Below are 22998 nucleotides of genomic sequence, written 5' to 3'. Positions count from 1 at the left end.
ACCTCAAATTATACATTATGGGATTTAATTGAACCTATAATAATAATTTTTTAAATTCCACTAATTTTTTTGGAGAACCATAAATTTTTATTGGATTAACATTTGCTAAAGTTTTTATACATAAGAAACACTTTATTTTCACAAAATGAGAATATTATAATACTTATCATAATCTATACAAGAGATTTGTAATTAAAAAAAAAAGTGTTTCTTTGAAGAAAAAAAATTACATTTTTAACATGATTTAATTATATCAGTTTATAATGTTTTCTAATATTGATTCCAATATTATTGATCATCAATACATAGAAAAAGAACATGAAAGAAAAAACCATTAACGTTAAACGTTTAATGCAATCTTATTGCAAAAAAAAAAAAAGTATTTATAGAAACGGATAAGTACATACAAACTAAGTGTTAATATATTTCTTTACAAATCCACTAATCTATATAAAATGGCTGGACATTCATTTTGACTGTCACATAAATTGGATTTCTCTTAAATATTATTTATCAATATTATTTAATTATAATGAATTTAATATTCGTTCATTGACTTATCTGTAAATAATTATTACTGCAATTATAACCACCGAATTTAAAGCTTAAAACCAATTTGAAAATGCAAGCGTTTGTAGTTTACGACTGAAATAAAAATTGATACTTTGTCACTAAATTGTTAACTCTAAATTTGGTTAAACTATAAAACACTAAATACATGGATTCTACATTCAATGAGCGATACATGCCCGATCAAATACGTGTTAACTCAAATGCTATTTAAAACTCCTGTATCCACTAAATATTGCTATAAAAAAGCGGTTTTAGTTTTCTTATACTTTTTTGTTTCTTTGTAATGAGTCTAACCTTCACTCATCGAGGGAAAAAATATAAAATAAATAAGATGAGCGTGAATTGACACATTGACTTCTCCTAACCAAAGGCAACTTTTTAGAAGATGTTGAATAATTTGAGATATTTCGATATGAATATACGGTTTAGCCTAGGTTCTGTCTGTTATGAGTTTTGTTGAAATAACTATAGTTTTTTATTTGAATACCCTGGCCTAATTAAGTACACTGTATACATGTAAAAGTATTGAATGTTAGTTATATCACTCATTTCAGCGACCTGACTGTGATATGGCAAGTTGCTGAGTCTTGTTGCTAGACCCAAGACCAATCTTCATCGATATGCTGCATCCAGAGATGCTACTTTTGTCACTTCCAAAACAATGGATAAAAAACAACAACACTCGGCTTCTTAATTTAAAAAATACCATTCAAACTTAACAATTGAATGAAAAGTGTTTCAAGAAAATACATAAGTTGATAGAAACAACGTATTTCTGCGTATAATCTTTTATCCAATCGAACACCACGTAGATATACTAAAGATGATTGTTTATATCAGGGGTCACCAATTTTTTTTTACTGCGGGCCTGATAAATGAAAGAATGAGGATCGCGGGCCGCATCATCATTCTGTCTTGCAACAGTGACAGATTCATTTTCAGCAAATTTTCTCGTAAAGAAGTTTCTTTGAGTTTCTAACCTACATTTCATGGACTCATAACTCTCAGAGTGTAACGTTCCAGAAAACTTTTGGTAGATGTTTTGCTTCATTGTGACGACAAAGATTGTACTCTTTCAAAACACTTTTACTACATATTAAGCAATTAGCTTTCTGTTCCTTTGTTTCCACAAAGAAATACTTTACTTCTTTGAAAACGTGACTCTCGGTCTCCTCTTTTCACTTTTTTAGTAGGCATAATGAAGAGTGAAGGAAATGGGGTCTGAAAATAAAAGAACAGGAAAGATACGTAATTATGGGATACCCTAACGGAGATAGAGAAAATGAATGTAGCTCCTGCTGGTGCTACATGTGCACTGAATATATATTTCTCGAAATGCATCGAAGAAGACAAAGATACTCTATAGTTATTTTAAAGATAATACGCATAAAATACAATACAATGATAGTAAATGTAAGGGGCATATCAATCAATATCTTCTAGTTTTCACAACAACATATTCAAATTAAAATTTTATTACAAAATTTCGTGTTCCATACGTATGAAAATGACGTAATAATATTGATGGCTTCATAATAACGAAACTTTTTATATTCATTGTTTTCAAAAGTGGGTGGGTAATGACCTATTGTTGCGATTATGTTCATCAGTCATCAGTAGTATTGTGTCAGTCCTTATTTAGGACTGACGCCCAGTCAATTCCCTTTTGTTGGTCTTTAAAGAAGGTAAAATCGATCCCTCGTGACGTCAATGAGGATATTTGTCCATTTTTTAATTATTTCCTTATATATTAGAATTAAATTATATAACCAATTAACAATATAATATGTTCGTATTATATTGTATTATAGTTAAAAAATTATATTTTTTGAAAGATATGCACAATCATCTTAATACATATTTCATATATATTATTTGTCTTAATAAACTATCGATCTTTCTATGAAATATTACAAGGACGTATAGTTAAGGAGCCGTCTCAAGGACAGGCAGTTCTAAGAACCGATAGGACCGATCTTAAGACTGAACCAAATAAATAAAGACCGTATCACCACTACTTATAAGTAACTTAAATACACTAGTTCATTACTTTGTACTTTTGAATGATCTTTGTAATTAAGGCTAATTTTTTTTGTTAGTATTAAAACGCAAGCTTCTACTTAAGTCTAAAGTTCAATTACTCATGTCTATCCTGTAAAAAATTTAAATATATACTCAAAGCCCATATCTAATACGGATTAATATAAATATGACTAGAAATAGTCTAAAAGTTAGTCAAATATATCTAGATAGCAAATGAAAAAGCTGAACATGGTATCGTTGCTCTCATTAAATAATTTAATAAACATCGAACCAAATATATTTTTTAAATTTTGGTAATAAATAAACGATCCAAAAAATGTATATTTGTAAATGTCAAAAAATGCATTAAACAACATACCTACCTAGTATGTACCTATTTGTACATAAATATCATTTGGCAAGTCTTTTTTATTGTTAGTGTTTGATTTAGTGGGACCGACGTAAACATATTTATTCTATCAAATAAATATATAAATAATACTTTGTGAAGTTTTTAAGTTATATTATTTTTCTTTGAAGAGAAGTTTAGTCCAAAATTTTTGAAAAACATGATATTTCATCAACACTTACATATTTGCATTGTCATTGACCATAATAAATTATATATTATGGTTTAACAATAAAGTACATCTTCTATAAAGTGCTCATTTTTATTGAACAACTGATTTTAGTGCAATAAAATTAAGAATGAAAGTAAAAGATTTTGTACCAAAAATCACCTAACTATGTTAAAGTCGTGTAACAATTAATTAATTTATTTGTTTTAATTATCAGTGCCAACTACGCTCATTGTAAAAGAGATTTGAAATAATTAGCTTTGTTAATAAATAAAACCATTTAATTGGTCCAATAGAGTTGTACTGATTAAGTATAAGTGAACATTATACCGAGTGGTCCATTGAAATCTGAACACTTACTAATTCAATAATTAATGAAGGTTCAGAGATTGAAATAAATTCATATTTCAATATATTAAGGGATAAAAAATTAGTTACAAAACAAATCTGCGCTCTCTAGCTTAAGTACAAGTCGAGAAAATTACACTTGATAGTGATCAAAGAATTTCCATTCGCGCACTCCAAGCAGTTGAGCGTCCCATAGACCACCGTCTACGCTGTCAACAAGTACGAAACATTGAAGATGAAGAAGAGCTCTGTCAAAAAGGCCTAACTGGATCCGGGGGAGTTAAATAAAATAGGCCAGGCCAATCCCCTCAAGGTTGAAGGCCCATCCATCTCTGTGTTTCCCATCAGACGTGCTCGAGAGCTATTAAAAAAAGGGGGTAGAAAGAGTCTTGTGAGGGTAGAGAGGCCACTTCTGAAAGAAACCCCTTTCCTCTGTTGCAATACTCTTTTGAGTTCTTTCGAACGCTTTTTGACACTTTTACCCCCCTCCCCCTTACATCCCTTTTACCAGACCCCTGGACTACACCTCTCGGTTGCATGTAGAGGGAAAAACTTGCAGTCTCTCATCCAAACACCGTGGCCTTCTAAGTCATTGTCAGCCAGCACTGGAATGCCATGATATAGGAATGCCGTGAATACCGGGCCTTCAACTGAGCTACGTCGCTTTAAGAGGACCTTTGATTAGATTTATTTATAAAACGAATATTAGGTGGTTCTTTATTAATTAATCTAGTGGGTATTGCATTTTTTCAACATTTTCTGCTCCCTGTTTTTATGTTCTTAAATTGTATAACTCCAATTAAATATGTGAACAACTAATCTATTAACTTCAAATTTGAGATAGAGCTTTAACCGTACACGATGAATAGTTTCTAAACTGTATGACCTTGAATAAAAAAGATACTGCTCACTTATGTGTCATGTCTCTATATTTTTCGATTGTGCTCAAATTTTGTATTCCCTCTTTTTATGAAAATAAACATATTGAGACCTTAAAAGCACCAAAGCTATCAAACAATGTAGTTAGCTTGAGAATATATTTTTTACCCACGCAAGATGTGGCTTTTATGATAACACAAATGATGTCGTTTTTTTCATTTTTCCTTATGTCGTATGATATTTTTCTCCCTTTCGCAGAATTGACCCAATAATTCAATTAAAGTGGCAAACTCATGAAGTAAGGTATGGCGGTATATTCAACCTCCATAGCAGACAAAAAAGAAAAAGAGTATTTCTACGACCCTTAACATGTACAAATATTGAGTATCTGCTATGGTTTTGAGGAGCACTACATGATAACATGTTGCTCTAATATGTTTTTAAATTGGCATATTTATTTCTCATTATTTGCAGAATAAATAAATAAATATTACTTGATTTACAGTTAACAGTTCTTAAAACAAATTTTACGTTTATAAAATTAAGGTAGATGTATTGGGCTATTATTTTTCTTTTAGTATTACACTAAAAGCAATTGTTTTATTTATTAATGAGTAGAAAATAGGCTTCTTATAGATAAATTACACAAATGAGGGTAAAATATATAAAAAATAAGTTAAATAACTTCTCAGTTATAAGGATTTTGTTCATTCATACATAAAAATCTAAATCACACTTTTCGCTGTTGGATTTTTTAATTTATTCTACTGAATACAATATTAACAGAATTTATCTTAGAGTTTTATTTTTTATTTAAAAAAATAATAGAAATTCATCTCACAATATGTCCTCTCTTCGCTCTGGTAGCTCCAGGCAAAATAATCCATCAGATTCAGGTCGGTGGAGCTAGGAGGCCAAAGATCCTTAGATACCCAGTCATAGCAGTGCTCTCGGTGACATTTCTGAATCTTTTTTGAGGTGTGGCATGGGAAAAAGTCTTCTTGCCTTACCCAAATCATACCTCAACATTGTTAATATCCAGATCGTTGTTCACAACAAATCACCTGCCTTCTCCCTCTGATAATGTAATAGGCTTGAAATCTTTTGACGTTGACTCCACGGCGGTGTTTTGGCTACTGACTGAAACGTTTATATTTATATATTTCACTACAAAAATGTATTGACACAATTTGTCATCATATATGCCTGAAAAATATGGAAATCTGAAGAGCCAGATTTTGTGGTTTCACATTGTTTGTTGATAAATTAAATTGGTTTATTCTATTTTCTACATATATTGTCGATATATCATGGCAAATCCGTTCCCAATAAGTTTCACCCAATCATTGAAGGTCGAAATTTGAGTTGTGGTTTCTAACATTAAATATGCAATTACTAGAAAGGACATTTTTATGATAATTGAAGAAACTACGGATGTAAAAGCTCTGATTATAGTTACTGTATTGACTATCCAATGTCCTTAGTATGAATAGTAAAACGGTTGATTAAATAGTAGGTGTAGTCTTCACTGCACGTTAAGCTTCCCACTTTTGCAGTGATAGATTGAAGATTTGTATTACTGATGTAGCTTTTTACTATATGTATTTAGATAAGATAAAATATAGAAAAATAACTTCCAAGGATGATATAAACTTAATTTTAGTACTAATTGCAAATTTCCGTTTTTGCTAGCTCACCACGTGAAAGGGAACTAAAAGAAGTGGAATACTATTTTGAACATATCAATACTGTAAAAGATATAATTCATAGTCTTAGTGAAACAATTAAACCTGCTAAGGATTTGTTAAATGATGATAGTATTTTTCCGCAAATAATCCTGGAAACCATTACAGCATTGACAGAAGGAATATCCCTACTTACAAATAAAACAGCAGTAGAACACTTATTTCAAGAAATCATACAAGAACCATTTAAAAGTAGATTTATGAAATCATAGATTAAAACATTGGTTACATCAAGGTAAGGAACATTACGTTTCTGATAAGTAATGATGAAAATGATTTAGTCAATTATAAAAAAGTACCAATTGTATATTTTGACTCAGAAACAGAATTCAGTAAAGTGAGATATTTAAGTCACCAAATAACTAGTATGGCGAATAAACTTTTAAATTATGTTTTTTACAAAGTGGAATTTCGATATTCTCCAAACTTAATTATCGAAAAATAATTAATTTGTATAATATTGCTTTACTTACTTTCTATTCAACTAATTTTTTTTTCTTGTTTAACCCCTAATTGATTAACATTATATTTAACCGATCATAAAAAAAAAAATCCAATAACTATCAAGAAAATAAATAATTAACATACTAAATTATGTAATTACAAGGTAAAAGTCGACAGTTTAATTTCCAAAACGAAGAAAAAAGGGATAATTGTTTTGATTTTTTAACAATTGTGTTTAAAAAGATATCATATATGTATATAAAATATTGAGGGGAAAAAAACAACAAAAAAACAGACGTGTAATTTTTTTTGATTTTTTTAAATTGGCCATTTATTAAAATTTAATACAACAATATAAAGGTTAAAATAATAATCAAATACATCAAGAGGGATTGTGTTCAAAAAGAATCATAAATAAACGCTATAGTTTTTAAGTTAACCCCGTACATCAGAGGTCGAAAACCTCCGGTCTGCGAGTGAGATTGAGCGACCCTCCATCTTATCATGAACAATCCTCTAAATATAGGCATACTAATCCTAAATAAAAGTTTCTTCCCATTAAACGGCACTATGAAAATTGACATAACTATTATGAAAGTGTTGCTCCTGTCATCGACAAATATTTCACCAGATATAGAAAAAATATCACAAAATAAGTGGAAACAAGTGTCTTATTAAATAATTAGTATTTTTCCTACTTTTCTTTTTAAAAGTAAAATATACATTTTTCTGTTAAATTATGTTTATATTTGATTTTTTTATTATAATTCCTGTAGAAAAAAAAGTAGGGTATTGCTTAAATGAATTTATATTGAATCCTTGTTTTCTCTAAATACCCAGAAAATCAATTATATATTCAATAACATGGTTTTCCACCATGATTCTGCAGCGATAAGTGTTTGGCTCTCTGCCAATACACTACATAGCTGTTTGATCCCTACTCTCAAAAAGGTTGCCGACCCTACCCTAGATCAAAGCCCAACCCTTCAATAGTAACAACTTATGTTTAAATTTTATTATCTTTATTACGATTTGTTTAGTTATCTAAAATAGAAAGTCTAAAGATTTCAAAATAAATATTAATAATTATCAATTGTCAAACCTGTCTGATTTTTGGTTAAACAATAGTACTTAATGGTATTTAACCATTTGTATTAGTTGTGTATTATTTCTTTTATGTTCAATAACATATCATTTGAAATATATTGTTAATATATCCACATAATATATTATATTTGAAAGAAATAAATATAATAATGTTTCTCTATAATCACCATAAAACGTATTTTATAATAAAAAAAGCATATAAAAAATTATTTAATGTGTCAGTAATAAATTTTATTTTATTTACGTTCCTTTTGATCAAATTTTTAAAAGATATTTACATAAAATATAAATTAATAAGTATGAGAATACATCAGAGTCGTACAAGCTGATATAGTTTTATATGTAGGCCTGTAAAACTTAAGCAATTATGGTATGTAAAAAGAACAAAAAAAAATCAGAAAATGAACCTGGTCCTCCAGATTTTTGAAGAATTTTTTTTTACAGGAAAGCAACTTAACCTTCATGATCCTACATTATACAAGCAGTTATGGCAAGAAGAAAATAAACACGGGTTCCTCTCTTCATCCAGCAAGAACATATGTAGGGATTACTCCGTTTTTAGCCTCAATTATACTGTAAGTCTAACAGGTACTTATACTTATGCTCAGTGATAGATAAAATATGTTTTATCGGGTTTTCAAACTAAAAATAAACCGTAAATTAACGGGTAATCAGCTACAAATAGCAATATTGAAGGAAAACAACACAAACCGGAATTACTCCGATGTCCATCTTCAATTCTACAACAAAGACTTACACTTATAACCCCTGAGCAAATTCTCATTGTTGCTCTCTATCTTTTATGAATATACGATGTAGTTATTACTTTATACTTAGATGTTACTTTCTCTGAAATTAAATAATTATGATAAAAACTTTAGAAAATTAAAAAATCTTATTCAGTTTTCAAATAGAAAAAGTCACCCCCGTTTCCTGGGACATATTTTATACACTTCTACTAATACCTGATAACAATAAAAAGAATTTACTTATTATGGATGTATGAATACAGCTCCAAAAGCTGGCATAGTACATAAATAATAGTATCAATTATTCTTACAAACTATCTAAGGCGTTATATTTGGCCTCACTGGAAGTTCATCAATTTTTTTTACATTTCTACATACACATCAATAGCGATTTTTCAAACAATGATAAAATAATATGATCTATTTTTCAAAATAAAAGATAAAATTCAAACGTTTGAGATGGATCAAAATTGAATTGGAACTTGTATATCTAACTCTAAAATGATTAGTGTTGCTAGACGTAAGCAATTATGAGTTCGCCTGTTTTCTTGGAGTTGACAACCTTGAGAGTTATTTTTTCGTTTCCTAAGTTGTTATCATTATTATTTTCTTCCATTTTCTACTACATACAACTGAAACCAAATCACCGATAAAGCTTCCTTTTTGTGAACTGAGATGTTCTATATCCCAAGATGTATAAAAATTATTCTTAGTCCTCTGAATTTTGTACATGTTATCACCAATAATTTTCAGCTCCGGAAACATTAAAAAATTATATGGAATAGTTAAAAAATGTTACAAAATAAAATTCTTCAACAACTTAATTTTTAGGGTTTCTTTTTTACCCAGTTCACTTAACGTGTGTGGAAAAGGATTTTCACAAATTGTGGGTAAATACAAGACCGGAATTTATTGTTTATTTATTTCTCCCTCTCATCACAGCTGTTTGTAGATGATCTATTGAAACGTCATGACACCTAAGTAGCTCTAATCTAAAACATTTTTTTGGATTAATTATAAGAGTTGAATTTCAATTAATTTTTTTTAACATGCCCGTAACCCTAATACATATATTGGAGTGTTTTGTTATATATGTAAAAACTTATTACCCTTCTTTTTTTATGAGTCAAATACACAAGAAATTAAATTAAACGTATAAGTTCATATTTTTTTATATCATACCTTTAAAATGAAATATTTTATATAAAAATCTTTTATTCATCCTTATGAAACATTTTCCAATTGATAATTTTGTTTTCAAATATACATATAAAAAATCATTTAAGGGCTTATATAATTTTTTATTATTATTGGTATATATTAATGGCTTTACATCAAATGCAATCATTTTGACTCTTTAGGGGGACAATTGTACAGAAAAACGAAGTCTTAATTTCATCAGTTATGACTATAAGAAATATATTTGTCAACTAATGTTTTTTGCATGATGATTACGACCAAAATTAGTTTTTTTGTTTTTTTCATCCGATAAATTTTTTTTTTGTTTTTTGACGAAATAAAGATGGGACGAAACAAGACACAATTAACACTTCAAAATGTTGAAAAACAACATGAGCGAGTTAATCTCTAAATTTGATAAGTTAATTATGTTATTAATTACTTACAAAAAAAAAAAATGATAGATTTGTAATATTTTTACTGATATATTTGACAAAGTTACGCGATCGAAATCCATATATAATAAATATGTAAAAAAAGCACAGAGATACTATTCGATTATACGTTCGATGATTACTTCTTTTTAATATTGTTGTTATGATTTTAAGATATTTGATCATATTATAAATAAAGTAAGATTGGAATTTTTATCCAATTATCCAAACATTTCATCTCTAAATATGTGCACAATATAGTAAGTAATTATATTTCCAATTTCTTATACCAAATAAAATTTGGACTTTTTTGTGTGAAAATATATTATTCATAAAGATATGTATACATAGTTAGTCACTTGTTTATTTTCATATCATTTTCTAAAGTTTCTAATTGAAAAAGATAACTTTGAAATGTCAAAGAAATATATAACATATGAAAAACAAATTAAACAAAATTTAAAACTTAAACCAACAAAAAAACTGACATTTGTTTATATATACATATATATGTTGCACTTTCCACTGTCAAACATTTACTTGCTCCCCACAGTTGACATACATAACTACGTTTAAATGTGTATAAATTGGTGTTTTTTTTTGTTTGTGTTCTAACTTTCATGCGAAAAAAAGGTTATTTATGCGTGAATATGTATATCCAATGCGGAGATATATATATGTATATGAAAAGATTAACACATGAAAATGAATTCACAAAGTGAAATAAAAAAGTAGTTTTTTTTGCCATTTATTTTAATATATGTGGTGCGTCAAGATAAAAATAATCATAAACAAAAATTTTATTAGGGAGAAAATCCCAGTTTGTTTTTTACAGACTAATATTTCATCGACACATATGAGTAAATATTAAGGTTTTATATTCAAATTTTTAGGATGAGTTGAGAGGTCTAATAATTTTTCCTATAATTTAAAACCTCTATTGGATACTATACTATTGAATATGACCCTTTTCGAATAAAATCTATCTATTTCTTATTCGTTTATTGTGATGCACAATTTTAATTACTTTAAATGTAATATGCGTTGACTCTTAAAGGTTTAATACGAATACATTAATTCTTTTTTTCTTTCGCTGTGTTAAGAAATAGGGGTAGGGGTTGGGCTGAATGGGTTGTAGCCCCCCCCCCCAAACTCAAAAAATTTGATATCTGAAATATTTTACAATTTTTTTTTTTTGAATATCAGTGAATTTTTGAATTTTTTTTTTACAAATTTACTTTTCAAAATTTAATTTGGGAAAAAATTAATTTTGAAATTTTTTACAAAAAATATTTTCTTTAAAAATAAATTCACCTTTTTCTTCTTCAAATGAGGTTATTTTCTTGGTAACTTCGGCCTTCAAACGATGCAAAAACCAATATAATATTCGCTGTTGATTGTTTTTTCATGTTCCAAGTAGTCAATGTATAAGATTCTATCCGAATCCCAAAATACAGAGGCCGATGTTTGAGTCTTTGATTGTCTTTGCCCGTCTGCACACCACTCAGCAGACTGCCGTTTTGATTTTGGAGTGAAGTGGTGAATCCATGTTTCATTCATTGTGATGTACTAACACAAAAACTCCTTAGTTCACGTCAACTTCTCCAAACAGCTTTTTGAATCATCTTCTCGTTGTTGCTTTTGCTCTGGTGTGAGCAAACACGGCATCCATTTGGAAAACAGCTTTTTTATACTCAAATGTTCGTATATGATGGTCAAAACACTACCTTTTGATAACTTCAGATTGTCAGCTATCTTTTGCAACTTCACTTTGCGACTGCCCATGATGATTTTCAGGTTTTTTTCAATGTTTTCCGGAATAACCGCTTCATTTGGCCCACCAGGACGTTCAGCATCATCGATGTCCGTACCACTACGTTTGAAATCGGTGAACCATCTTTTGAGGGTTGTTTTTGATTGGTAGAGTCCAGATAACATTTTTTCAAGCCAATCTTTAGCTTGTACAGTGTTTTTTCCCATCAAAAAGCAATGATAAATCTACACACGAAATTGCTTTGAATCCATTGTTTTTAAGAATTACAAAAGTAGCGTCACTTAAACCACTGTAACTCGATCAATAAAAAAACCAAACGTCATGAAATTTTGACAGTAACCTTTAGAATGTTTTTACTTCCAAAAAATATGTTGTTATTTTGTTTGTGGTGCCATCTGGTAGTTAGGCGCTGGACTAATTGACCGATGTGTTCGAAGCTGCTATCATTATTTTTTCACTTTTGAGGAGAAAAAAATATCAATTTATAATTTGTAAAACCCAATTTCATAAAAGGGATTTGAAACCATATAAAAGTCACATAATTGTGCCAATTCTGAATATTGCAATTTGTATACTGATGTATCTAAGATACTTATCTCCTACAATATTCTACTGCATATTGAGAATCATCCAGATTTTCCCTCTTGCTTCTCCATCACCAAGGTAATGGAGTCTCAAAATGAAGAATTGTTGTCTAAGATAATGAATGAATTTTAGGGGAAATATATATTTGGTACATTCGACGAAACTACAAATATCGACAGCATTGGTTAAACCTTTAGATGGTAATTTTTGGGTAGTCATTATCTAATGAATTTGGAAGATATTACGAAAGCTGACAATAAAACGATTACAAATGTTGCTGTAAAAATTATCAGTTATGTTCTTTACTCCGATTTCAGGGGCAAAAGAATAAAGTTTTTCATTACAAATGGAAAATCATATTCATTAAAACAGCTGAAACCCCTAAACAACATTTTCCAATGATGTTGCATGTCATTTGTCTAGCTCATGGTCTGAACATAATAACAATTATTTCGAAAGTACAAATACTCTCACCTCTGAAATGAATGATTTTTATTCGTTCAGGTGAAAGAAAACGTAAACTTGCTGCTTTATGACAAGTTCCCCTCCTACCAGTACCTAGCCTTACGTGTTAGTGATTTTGGCTTAAAGCAGTAGAATATTACACAAAGCGCTTCAATTGAATAAAAAAATATAATAATATTTAACTGATTCATTGCAATTACAATTTTGTAATTAAGAAGAAATAATGTATTATAATATTTAAAAAAATTATAATATAACAATCTTCATTTTTAATTATATAAAAAAATATTTAGTAAAAACGTATTGATGAGACTTGGGATCCGATAAATAAACAACAGTTACTTGATCCATAAGATCAACTATTTCTATGCCTTTGTTGAGAGCATTACCATTATTGTAAAAAACAACAATGATCCACGTTGTATCGTTTTAACCTAATTTGAAAATTCTGAGATTAATAAAATTTTATTTGACAAATTTCAAATCCGAGACAATTATATTCAATTTGGTTTCAGAATTATAAATAATAACTCCAATACTACTAATCATTCAGTCATTACCGGTTTCTTAGATGAAAGTACCAAAAATATTTTGTTCAAGCACAATTAAGATGAGAAACGTGTTTCCCCCCTTCTCAAAATAGCTCAAAGAGAATTAAACAACACCATCAAAGAAGACGTCCTTAAAAAACAGAGAAATATCCTGGCCTTCTTCAACTAAAGAGAAGGTCAGGAATTTTCTACATTGCCCCCTCACCCCCAACATAAATTAAGTTTATTTTATTTTAAAATAAGAAGTATTTTTAATAAATTACAACTTGTAAGATTTTTTAGAAACGATTTCAAGACAGCCATTATTACTATAACAAATTATGATCATAGGAACTGTGAAATATTCTTGACTAATTACAACCTTATCTTTCCTTCGGGTCGCCTAATGGGGTACAAGAAAAGAAGAGATGGCGTGGTTGTCTGTTGCTCTGAAGATCTCAGCGGTTCTTCAGATAGATATATCTCTGAAGTCAACTATCAAATATGCCAAATCAATCCAATGTGATAATGGTAGGCTCCTTTGTTAATATCACTATCCTAGTACGAATCATAATGAGGATAATTAATGTTTACTAATTTAAGATTAATTCATTCTGACAAAATCATCTGTAGGGATTTCTATCTTCCTAATATTGATTAGGAATCTTGGATCTCCTCTTTTACTGGTAGGCTATATGTATAAGTATTTTAAGATCTGCTCCATTAAACAAAAAGTCAATAAAGCATCTCACTCTCGATGAAATATTCTCGAACTAGTGTTCTCCTCCTCCAATTCTAGTGTAGATACTCAAATGTTGAATGACTTTACTGTATCCGATCATTATCCAATCAATAAACCTATCGCTTATAAAAAAATAACAGCCATTAAGGATATTTCGAATTTACCAAGGGTAGTCGTCTCTTCTCAATTAATAAAATACTTCACACAATTGACTGGGTGGATCATTTTACCTCTTCCCATCCCTCAAACAATGTTGAGACTGCCTGATCATTAATAAGAAATACGTGTACTGAGCTTCCAAGTAACTATATCCCGTGGCAAGTGTATAAGATTAAGTATGAAAAAAAGAAAGCAATCGGAAATTGAAAGAATGGTCTCCTTAAAACAAGCTCTTGGGATCATTCTAGACGATTTCCATGTGAAGATAATCTCCTTAAAAAAACCAGTTTTGTGCAGCTTATTCGACAAAATAACATTAAAAATGAGATTGAGCTATTATCTAAGCTTTCTCACTCTAATAAGAAACCTCTGTACTGATATATCAGGAAGAAGAAAGTAGATTCTTATAGATGGAATTGATTCGATACGAAATAATGAAGATCTACTCATCTTAAAGGATCTTGGATTAGCTTCTATCACATATTTTGTATCGGTCTATCAACTCGAATTGAATCGAGTGACTATTGATCCTCTTGATACAATTTCTGGCACCCTGTCAGTCTCTGAATTGTTCTTTTCTACGAAAGAAGTTCATAGTATAATTTTATATATCCATCACTCTTTCTCCACTGGACCAGACATAATTAACACCTTCTTCTTGAAGAGAGTTGCTATGGTGTTGTCTTTCCTCTATCTATGCTCCTTAATCTTTATTTTCTAACTGATTATTTGCCAAATCATTAGAAAATGGCCATTGTCGTTCCTATCTTTAAGAATAGAGATCCTCTTAATCTTTTCTAATTACAGACAAATATTCCTTACTAGAGATGTCGAGAAAACAATGGAGTGGTTAATTACCTGGAAGCTACAGTAATTCCTTGAGAGTATTAAACTTATTTCAAGCAATGAACTCGGATTTCGTCCTAATATGTCGTGTGTTTTGATCTAATTTCTTTTTGGGATGTAAAGTCGTAGTAGCTGTAACCTTAATTGTGTTGAAATATACTTTTATTTCAACCAGGCTTTCAATAAAGTCCCTCTTAAGGAACTCCTCTTCTAAAGGTTTAACATCGGTATTTAGGTTTAGTTGTTACGGTGTCCTAGTTCCTGGTTTACGAATATGATACAGTGTGTAAGGATAAATTCTACCGTCTCTGTACATTGACAGGTTATTTTATCTGTTTAGCAAGGCAGTGTACTTGGACCCGCGCCCTTTGAAGTTTACATTGACGATTTATAGGATCTCAAAAATAGAGTTAATCTGCCCATGTCTTAAGTTGGTAGGTGATTACTTAGACTTAGGAATTTATATGTTATAAACTTACATTTACTACCTGATTAAGTTCCTGAAAAAGGTGTAAGCAAGCTTTTTATCGTATTTTCCTTAATTCGGAGATAACGACCAATGGTTACAAAACAAAGCCTGTCTCTTCGATGAGAAATGAGAACACCATCTACCTTAAAAACAAAATATAGACATTTTAATGCATAGTTTTTATTATAAACATGCTAGTCTTTTTAATTCTGTACCTTATGTTTTTTTGTAAGGGAAGAGAGGCTTTTTAGTTAAGCCTTTTTTATATCACATATTTATTTATATATTACTTACATTTGACTATTATTATACTTTGTTAATTATTTATTTGCACTATTAGGTTGTAATATTCTTATTTTAAATGTATTACTTTTAAGAACAATGATAATTTTTGATATTTTATAAATACTAACTACAAGTCCACCATTATAAGCTTTGGTCAGATATTTGGTGTGGTAAACCCCTTGGACCTCTTCTTTTGTTTCCGCAAGCCAGTGGTCGTTCATGTTTGAATTTTTTTTTCACAAGTAACTCATTTAATCCATGGAATAATTTTCTTGCACCCCTTAAGCCTCCTGGTTTTAAAGCCCTCTGTCAGAAAGTGGTATAGGGACCTTGTGAAAGAAAATAACCCAAATTGTGCTTTATAGCCCTCTTGATGGTCCTGGAAGCCAAAAAGATGTTGTTAGTGAGGCGATTCATCGACTTAGTGGGATCCTCTTTATATTCTTCTCCAAACTTAAGGAGAACTTCATGTCCCTATTTAAGTTATGACCTCCACTGCCTGACATCGTGGAGAGGTCTTCTATATTATTTTTTTTTCAAATTGGCCAACTTAAGGATCATGGTCCTAGGACACTTAACAATGTCTATAATCTTCATCACATCAACTCCAGCATTTAGGAGATCTGAGATGCGCTTCATTTTTACTTGTTAATGATCATAAAATGACTAAATGATTATTATAGTGTGTTTACATTAAAAGGACGATGGAAACAGAATATCAAAAACTAATCACTAAAACTTTTCATAGCAATGAGAAAATAAACATTAATTAACATTCCACGTTTTGCTGCCCTACCGTATACACCTTAAAAATTCCCGACTTTTACAATGCTAACTTTATGTAAAAATGCTCTATAATTGGAGGAATATAATTGAAAATTAATTATTGAAATATCTGTGAAAATTAATTATTGAAATATCTGTGAAAATTAAGAAATTATATAAAAAGAAAAATATGGTTAAATACAACCTTTTCACTTGATGACTTTAATTCTGGGATTTGTCTATCTCAGAAGAATAAACCATTCTTTATATGGTACACATGCATGTAAGATGGATTTTTTCAATTTTTTATGTGTATGATAATATTAAATAAGAGTAAAAAAAGGTATGAATATATTGTGTGTAACATATCTAAAATTTTAATATATAAAAATACTTTTTGCTACATTACTTAACACGAATTTTGTTGAATGTGTTTATTACTAAAGAATTCCCAACTCTACGTGTATGAAGTTTCTTATGTAAGAAAGATCTATTTCTCAAGTAGGAATAATCGAGAAAAATGACGTCAATAGACTTCTATGTATATAAAATTTCATGACATAGACAAAAATAGTTTTTTTTTTTTTTTAATTTCAAAACTTTTCGATAAAGTTTGTTCAAGAATTTGGGAAATTTTTCAACTTTGTTTGATAATAGTAACAACTACATTTCAATATGGATCCCCCTTTGGTTTATTATGAAATCTCTGACGTCAGTAAAAATACTTAATATATTTGAAATAATAATATAATAATTAAAAATTCTGAAAAACTGTCACTCAAACATTATTTGTACATTTTAGATTGGCTCATCAAATATTATGTAATTATATATATAAAATTAATGCACGTAGGTATGGCGTGGTACTCAAGTCATGTTTTTTTAAAATTTCAAATGAAATATTTTAAATATTATAGCCATATGTTAAATTATTCATTTTGTATGTTACATCCGTACAATCTCCAAGGAGACATTTGTGTGCATAAGAAATGTGCGTGTACTTTAAACTATATTTGCTTAAAACATTAAACTATAACCATGTATAAATTTATTTCATTAATTAATACATATTAAAAGCGATATGCAAGAGTTTATCTTATCCATCAAGAAAGAATATGTTTGAATAATTAATTACGATGCAAAAATTTCAAATATTCTATAATATAAATAATCCAACAAATATTGCAATGCTCAGTGCTAACATATATGTAGTTAAAGTATAGCAAGCAAGCTTTTGAAAGGTTGTTAATTGATTTCTATTTTCTAGTATTAACTCTCCCTTAGTTAATTGAAATATTATATACCCCGAGTTCATAGAAGTGCTTATAATTTCTTTGAATCTACATTTTATGGCCAATCATTTTCAGCTTGCTCCTGAAAAATTAAATTTGATTATATACAATTATTTATTTATCTTGATCTTGCCTTGTTTATAATATATTCGTGTATTTCACAATTTTTTGTGGAGGTTTAGTTAATTTAACTATTTTGTTTCAATGTTGGTCCGTCATTTTTCTTTTTGATTTCTTAGATTTTTTTTCTATGCGAGGGCTGAGGCATGTATCAGTAGCCTTAAAAATGTAATATTATTCATTCAACCTCGCCAAAACTGATGGGTACTAATTTGATTCCTAAAATCCCCATAAAGTAATGAATATTTTGTGTATTGTTTTACTAAAAGTTTTAAGTTGATAGTTTTTACTATAAGAATAACAAATTATATCTTTTTGAACCCTCATACTCATGTTCTTATGATTATCTTAAAATAAATTTGTAATTTTTCTCGATGTCTTATATTCATTCAAGTATTTTAGCAATTTAATTGTAATCTACTGAATGCATGGAATAGATTTAAAAAAATTCGAAATTTAAATGAGGTTCAGTTGTTTATCCTGTCATAAACTATGACAGGTACTTTTGATTTAGTCCACTGAGTTCTAAAAAGGATGTTCACTAACGGAGATTTAAATTGCTGAGTAAAAAACTAATAACTATCGACGTTGAGATTTTTAAAATACACAGCGATAAAATGTATTTTACTTTCAGATGTTTTCATTAATTTGATATGGATGATTTAAAGCAGCTGACTCTACGTATTATGAAATCAAAGATGAGTTTTATTTTGATATCGGTTAATATGATAAAAGGACTTTCCTTCAATTTATATTGTACATAATATTCATAGATAACGTTTTATACATTTCTGTTGAATAATAGCAAAGTAATAAATCTGCCCTTATTATTTCCAGTTGGCAATTACCTAAAATAATACGAAAGGTTAGCTACCATTAGTTAATTTTAATTTTAATCTTGGCGAGGCGATTCATTGACTTAGTGGGATCTTCCTTTATTTGCCTCCCCAAACTTAACAAGAACTTCGTATCCCTCTTTAAATTATGCCCTCCACTTCTTGACATCTTGGAAAGGTCTTGTTCATTTTCTTTCATTTTGTCCAACTTAAAAACCAGGGTCCTAGAACACTTAACATTGTCCTAATCTTGACCAAATCGCCTTTAGTATTTAGGAGATATGAGATGGACTGACTTTTGCTTGTTACTCGTTCGTGATGATGAAATGCCTAAATGATTAGTATTGTTTAATTATGTAAAAAGGACGGCGGAAACATAATATCAAAAAATAATCACACAACCTTTTCATAGTAATGAGAAAATATACATTAATTAAAAGTGCATGTTTTTTTGCCGAATTCTGTACTTGTGTTGGGTTTTGGTCTCGAAATCCTAGATCGGCTTGAGACTGTTATATCTTTTTGTTGGACCGAATTAGTTCGGTTTCAGACAAAAAAGCATGGTCTGAGACCATGGTGAGACCGAATCAAAATCAGTCTACAAAGTGAGACCGAAAAAAATCGGTCCACTGTCTGAAACAGCGCACTGGACCAAACACTAGGTACAAATCGGTCTAGAAAAAATCACTAATAACCGAACCGAAAAAAAAAAATCATAATTGGATCCGCAGCATCAGGAAAGGCAGACCTTGGATCGGGCAGTAAGGCAGGACACACTGTCGCACATGCAAAGGAGCAATCGATTTACTTGATTCTGAGGAGTTGATATACGTCCTGCAGAGTTCTTGGTTTCATAACTCATCGGACTATTTTCGTTGGGGTTAAACATGTTTCGAATGAAGGTACCCACAGCATTACAAGATCCCTGGGATAGGGAAGCCATTCTGGACTTAACACATTAGGACGGTCGAGAAGGTTGTTTTCGGGAACGTTATGAATGTGTGTTTCGAGCTAACGACGATTTTATTGATTGATTGATTGTAAAATTTATGTTATAATGAAGATTTGATGTGGGGAAAAAAAAAAATCGTTAAGAAATAAAATTACGAAATCGTTTTAATTTTTGTCGAACGGTTAGATGAACAAACCTTTATATCCCTCAATAGGATTCTGTATTTTGATTCATTCATGCATAGATTTTTAATGTGTTATTTTATTATGGAGTACTTTGAATTTTTTTCACAAAATCTGTACTTTTTTATCATTACATATAAAAATTATAAAGGAAAATTATGAGCAAGTCCCATAGCTACATTGAATTTTTTTGTAAATATCTATTAGGTTTTCTCTACCGGGATTATGTTTCCATATATTTTCTCGGGGTTTTATACATACGACAAATTCCCTAAAAAAATTTACCGGGATTATGTCTTTTTGTTATACAATTTAATTTATCATACAATTTCGTTTTTTAAAAATATCGTTGAATAAGATCATACACCTACATCAAAACAAAAAAATAAATCATTGAGATAATATAATAATTCAAAAAAGAAAAAAGTTTCTTTGAGCAAATAAGGAAAAGTCGGTTAATTATTAATATTTTCCCCTCAATCTTTATCGATATTCTACCTAACTGTTTTTTTTACCTAATGCATTTCTCAGTCTTTGGATTCTGGGCCAGGACGATATCACTTTGAAATAAATTTGTCCAATATTAATATTTATGAATGTCTTCATTTTTTGCTCAAAAATCCACGGGTTTCAAAGTTTTCTTTTAGAAAGAATCATGTACAATTTTAGCTCTCAAATTAAATGTTTAAGTCAAAATAACGATTGAAAAGTGTTTATATTATCAGATGTTAGAATGTTTTACATTCAACAAAGAAAGAGCATACAAACTTCTTATTATGTTCAATTTCATAAATACTTCAAAGGTACATTTATATATCCTGAACTGTAATTAGATTTTTTTAATAATTTCAAATAAAATATAATCCAATTTTAAGGATTGCTAATTATAAATAGCTACTTATTGCGGTGTTTTGGCAATTTTTTGGGAAAAAATCAAAAGTGATCATGCTAAATATATCATGTTTTCTTTGATTTTTGTATTAAAAAATTGATAAAATTTTGATATAATGCATGAATTTACCATGTTTTGGAATGGTCCAATAGAACAAATCAATGGCTTTGTAATATAATAGAAAATATAACAACCATAATAAAAGTGCATTGCAATACGTAAAAATTAGTACAAATTTTGAAAGGTTGAATCCAAATATTTTTGAGATAATTATTTAGTATATCTGTATATCGAAAAAGAATCATTGTTCTACATAATGTGTGAACAATTTTTATCTCTTTATCGAAATTATTTGGTAGAGTAATATATGTTCTATTGTTCTTAACTCTCATTAGTTACTTTTCTAATTTTTTCAGTAATAGGTATTTGAGAAAAACTTTGTTCCTTTGTATTATTTTAACGTTATTATGTTTACCGTAAAATTACACTTTACTCTTTGTAATTAAAGCTGAATCTTTTAAAGACTACATCAAAAAATAATCCGTACTCTATTTAACATGTACTTCAAACCATGAGTGGAAAATAGTGCTAACAAGTTATAGTTAACGACAAATTAAGGCTTAAAATGATTGGAGGTGTCCTGATGCATCAGAATCATCCTTTTTAAAGTATCGGAATCGACTCCAAACTCATGATTCCACCGATACTCATGTATAATTTAAAATTAATATACCTTGAATTAATTTGAATTACATAAAAAATTTCATACAATTAAAAAGGTGCTAGGAAATTGATTCTATATATTTATTATGTTGACCATTGAAAGTGGAAAGAATATTCTGTATTGCTATAAATATACATATATATATATATATATTGGCCAACCAAGAATAAATTGACTCTTAAGCACAGAGAGGAATTAACTTATTTTATTTCAATTTATTCGTAACTAATTATAATCATAATTATAATTAATTAATTTATGTATATTCTCATCTGATCTTACTCAGTACAAAATTAAATGTTAAACAAATGTAAATAATTTTTTTATTTGTTAATGTAATTCATATATATATATATAATAAATTGAAATTGTCCATAAAGATGGTACTGGAATTGACTTAAATTTTGATAACAGCACGTCCTTAAAAATGAGACATTTATTTAATTTGATTACCTTCTACATACCATTATTATTTTTATCACTTTGCTTTATTAATTTAGAAAATAGTAAGTGGAAATTGATTAAAAAATCTTGTTGTTAGGTTTTTTCTTTTGATCTAAAGCAGTACATTTTCTATTTGAGTTCATATAATTCACCATTTTTTAAATTTTTTATGTATTTCTTGATATAGTATTGCCCATTTTTGTGTCAAAATTGACTATTGTTAAAAGGCATGAAGGTAAAATCTCAAATAAAGGACAATGCAGTCTTTATACTCAATTACACTCTATGTATAATTTTAGTTATCTTAATTGTAGTATTTGAATATATATATTTCATACTATGAATTAATTGATATAAGTAGACTAATACTAAGAGCTGTATGTATTCTTATTATGTTAATTTTTATTTTTTTATTCATAAATTTGTATCCAAATATATTCAAGCATAAGTGGAGGATTTTTTTATATATACCTATATATTTTTCAAAATGGAGTATGAATTCCTATTTTGAGAAAGAAGATGGTTTTATGAAACCTCCATAATGAGATTGAGTGTGAATTTTATTACTCATCATTTAAAACCAATGTATATTTATATTTCGCAATATAAATTTGATATGGGGTGTACATGTATTTATAAATAAAGATTCTTCGATATGTCAAAGAAGATGACTTGTTTAACAAAATAAAGTATCGAACTTTTGCAAAAAAGCAATCAAAAATAATATTTTGTTATTAATTGATTTTAAAATGTCATAAAATGGTTTGGTCGATTTTTGATAGAGCAACGGGCAAAATGGAAATGTGCCTTATAACCTATGGACCCTTTCCTATATTCTTTATCGTTGTTTGTGGATTTTGTGGAGTGTACTTTGTCTC

At 29.0% G+C, this 22998-nt stretch overlaps 2 protein-coding genes across 3 annotated transcripts in view; one reads left to right on the top strand and one right to left on the bottom strand.

Annotated features, from left to right (window-relative positions):
- Nucleotides 1-22998, top strand: part of LOC121129813 (zwei Ig domain protein zig-8) — a 335418-nt gene that overhangs the window by 10105 nt on the left and 302315 nt on the right. The gene's annotated exons all lie outside the window — the stretch shown is intronic.
- LOC121129528 (uncharacterized) lies at nt 11649-11996 on the bottom strand. The gene has a single exon (XM_040725251.1). It carries the CDS (start codon nt 11994-11996, stop codon nt 11649-11651), a length of 348 nt encoding a protein of 115 aa, XP_040581185.1.

This window comes from Lepeophtheirus salmonis, chromosome 14 (assembly GCF_016086655.4).
Source record: "Lepeophtheirus salmonis chromosome 14, UVic_Lsal_1.4, whole genome shotgun sequence".
Classification (NCBI taxonomy): Eukaryota; Metazoa; Arthropoda; class Copepoda; order Siphonostomatoida; family Caligidae; genus Lepeophtheirus; species Lepeophtheirus salmonis.
Note: the sequence above shows the minus strand (reverse complement) of the source record. Positions and strands in the feature narration are given on the sequence as shown.